This window comes from Nuphar pumila, chromosome 5 (assembly GCF_984573655.1).
Source record: "Nuphar pumila chromosome 5, dmNupPumi1.hap1.1, whole genome shotgun sequence".
NCBI lineage: Eukaryota > Viridiplantae > Streptophyta > Magnoliopsida > Nymphaeales > Nymphaeaceae > Nuphar > Nuphar pumila.
This window is the reverse complement of record NC_143253.1, coordinates 109,057,999-109,061,289: the sequence shown is the minus strand read 5'-3', so window position 1 is coordinate 109,061,289 and position 3,291 is coordinate 109,057,999. Positions and strand designations below refer to the sequence as shown.

The 3,291-nt window shown below is 45.2% G+C and overlaps 1 protein-coding gene across 1 annotated transcript; it reads left to right on the top strand.

The window, feature by feature from the left end:
* The first annotated feature begins 270 nt into the window (after positions 1–270).
* Positions 271–2,480, top strand: LOC149838072 (trihelix transcription factor PTL-like). Its single transcript, XM_090008184.1, has 2 exons — positions 271–848; positions 1,151–2,480. The coding sequence occupies exons 1-2, from the start codon at positions 271–273 to the stop codon at positions 2,346–2,348; spliced, it is 1,776 nt and encodes a 591-aa protein (XP_089864310.1). The 3' UTR covers positions 2,349–2,480.
* The last annotated feature ends 811 nt before the right edge of the window (positions 2,481–3,291 follow it).

Here is a 3,291-nt window from a genome sequence, read left to right as displayed (position 1 = left end):
CCCGCGAGCCGATTGGCCAACACACCCGAGTAGTCAAAAAGGCGTCGTGACCGGTGCCTCTGTACACGCGTCATCATCTGGTGACGCTGATTGAACACGCGTCACGCGTCCGATTGGTTAGGGTCGAGGGCACTGACCGCAGATAAGGAGAGAGCGAGGAGAAAGAGAGAAACTCTCTCTCTCTCTCTCTCGCTCGCTCGTCCGCCGCCGGCAGCTTTTCCAGCGAAGTTCCGGTGAGGCCGCGGACCACCAACATTTCTCTCAAGGTAGATGGAGATGAGCCAGCAGTATGGCCGGACCGAGTTGGAGGCCGTTCTGAAGAGCCACCACCACTTTCTCCCTCCTCCGCCTCCTCCTCCCCTCTCTATGCCGGAGATGGTGGTGCAGAACCCGTTCAGGTTGCCCGGATTCTTCCACGGTGGGGTATTCGGCCGGCAGAACCACCCCGGCATGATGGTGATGGGGGAGGATGAGGTGGTGGCTCCGTTGGAATGCGGGTTGATGTTCCCTCAGAGGCTAGAGTTTTGTTCCGGTGACTCTCTTCCCACAACCACTAGCAATGCCTCTCCTAATGCTGCTGCAAATGGTAGTGCGAATCATTTTTTGAGTAGTCATAACAATGGCAACAATAATTGCGGTAGTGGTAGCGATAATTTGAGGAGGTGTACGGGTTCTTCTTCACCGAGTGGGAAGATGGAAGAGATTGGAGGAGGTGGAGTAGGAGGGGATGGAGGGAACAGCAGGTGGCCGAGGCATGAAACCCTCACGCTTCTGGAGCTACGGGCACAGTTGGACTCTAAATTCCGGGAAGCTACTCAAAAGGGTCCACTGTGGGAGGAATTATCCAGGTAAACCGGATCTCGCTTTCATCTTTCCCGTTGCTAATAAAGGTTTCTTTTCCTGCTTTTAGAACTACGAAAAGGAGTTCAGAATGGTATGTAAATTGGATATGCAGATTGGTGCATAATGCCCTTGAGATTTGGCCCTGTGTGTAGTTTAACATGATAAAATTAGTAAAGGGAATAAAAATGCATTAATAAATGTATGTCGGTACCTCGGGTTGTTCTCCTCTTTTACTTTTATTTTTATTTTTTTCTTTTGTTTTGAGAGAAGGGAGAAACGAATGATGGTTGGTGCTGTTTGCTTGCAGAGAGATGGCAGAAGGGTATGGTTATCACAGGAGTGGGAAGAAATGCAGGGAGAAATTTGAGAATCTGTACAAGTACTATAAGAAGACCAAGGAAGGAAGGACGGGGAGGCAGGACGGCAAGCACTATAGGTTCTATGCTCAACTTGAGGCTTTGTGTGGTGGAGGAGAGGGGAAGACTAATCACAACAACAGTACTCCTAACATGAATTCGAGTACCAACAGCGAGTTTGATCTCGAGGTCCACAATGGGGGAGTGGGGACCTCTTCTCATGGAAAGAAAATTATCGAAGAGAAGATGATGGATTCGCCTGGAATTTCCGAATTCGACATCGCAACGGCAACGAGCTCGGGCTCGTCCGAAGAGGAGTTGGGCATGGAAGAAGACGAAAAGGGGAAGAAGAAGAAGATGGATGGAAAGAGCTGGAGGAGAAAGATGAAGGCCTACATGGAGAGACAAATGAAGAGATTCATGGACAGACAAGAGGAATGGTTCGAGAGGATAGTGAAGACTCTAGAGCGCAAAGAAGAGGAGAGGTTAGCCAGGGAGGAAGCATGGAGAAAGGAAGAGAGCAGTCTCTTGCAAAGGGAGCACGAATTCTGGGCCAAGGAGAGGGCATGGATCCAAGCGCGCGACGTCACGGTCATGGAGGCGCTGCGCAAGGTGACTGGAGAAGAATGCACCAGGGCTTCTTCCTCGCCTCTCGCCAGCTTTGACATGCAAGAGCTGCAGGAATGCGAGGCTAACAAGGAAGAGAGATGCTGCAATGTGAGTCACAACAACAACAATGAGAGCACCAGCAGTGGCAACAGCGGCAAGAGGTGGCCCAAGTGTGAGATCTTGAGCCTCATAAGATTGAGAACAGCTATGGAAGGAAGGTTTCAAGAGGGGGTCTCAAAGAGTGGCCTTTGGGATGAGATCTCCATGAAGATGGGCCAATTGGGTTATGAGAGGAGTGGGAAGAGGTGCAAGGAGAAATGGGAGAACATCAACAAGTATTTCAGGAAATCAAAGGAGTGTAACAGGAAAAGGAGGGAAAAATCTAGGACGTGCCCCTACTTCCAACACCTAGAGGCATTATATAACAACGGGGAGATGAAGTGTAGCCATGAAAGACTTGATAATGAACTGGGGAGCTTCTACTGTGAGGAGCAGAAGGACGCAGCAGAAGCATCAGCAGAGGGGCCATACGGACAGTAATAATGGGGGGGGGGGGCTACTGTGCGTGCACTTTGAGTGAGTTCTGCACAAAAGGACGCAGGTGGCTTGTGCTTCCCGTCTGTCCGCGACTGCTAGGTTTTGACAGTATTTGAGAGGGGGTCCAGGGATATTGTCTCCTCCAATTTTTCTTTTTGTATTTTTTCCTCCTTTTTATCTTCGGGCAGTTATGTGAACTTATCTGCTAATAATATAAGTCCAAGACACAAGGAAAAGTTTACCACGTTTACATCTCTCTTTCTCTCTCTATATATATATATATGAGAACTAAAACACTTTTTTTTGCAAATCCAGTCATGTCGATGTTCTTGACACGACGAATTTGCTAGGAGTCAACCATTGCATCGTGTATTTTTTATGAAAAATGTGATTTTTGAATGCTTGAATATTTTTGAAGATTATGAGTCATTGGTTTTAAAGCCTTAAAAAATCTAGTTTATGCATCAAAATCAGATGATTCAAGAGTTCTTATAAAACCAAGAATGTAAATCACATCGGTATGGTTAAATTCAAGAGAAAAAAATAAAAAATCCATGAAAATTGTGGTTTATACGTTAGTCAGCTCTCATATATATATAAGAAAATGGAAACCTATAAAATGGGCACCGTGCCAAAATTTTTGATCGTACATATGTGATCTATATGCTTGTTTTTATATAAATCACTTCTTGGAGCATTTGACTTTGATGCATGAATATGTTTTTATAATGTTTCAAAAATCAATGACCTACTATTTTTATAAATTTTTGAGGCTCCAAATACCATTTTTTCACAGAGAATGCATATTCAAGTGCAATTTCTAGTAAATCAATCATGTTGAACACATCTATGAGTTCAAAATTTTGAAAAAAAACACCAAAAATCCAATCACTTTAAAAGCATGCTAAAGATGAAAAAAAAAAGAGTTGCTAACCTTTAGCGACAT

Bases quoted from the DNA above. Each gene is read 5' to 3' on its own strand.
- LOC149838072 (XM_090008184.1), top strand. From the start codon at position 271: ATGGAGATGAGCCAGCAGTATGGCCGGACCGAGTTGGAGGCCGTTCTG. The intron at 849-1,150 runs GTAAACCGGATC...GTTTGCTTGCAG, and splicing joins CTGTGGGAGGAATTATCCAG to AGAGATGGCAGAAGGGTATG.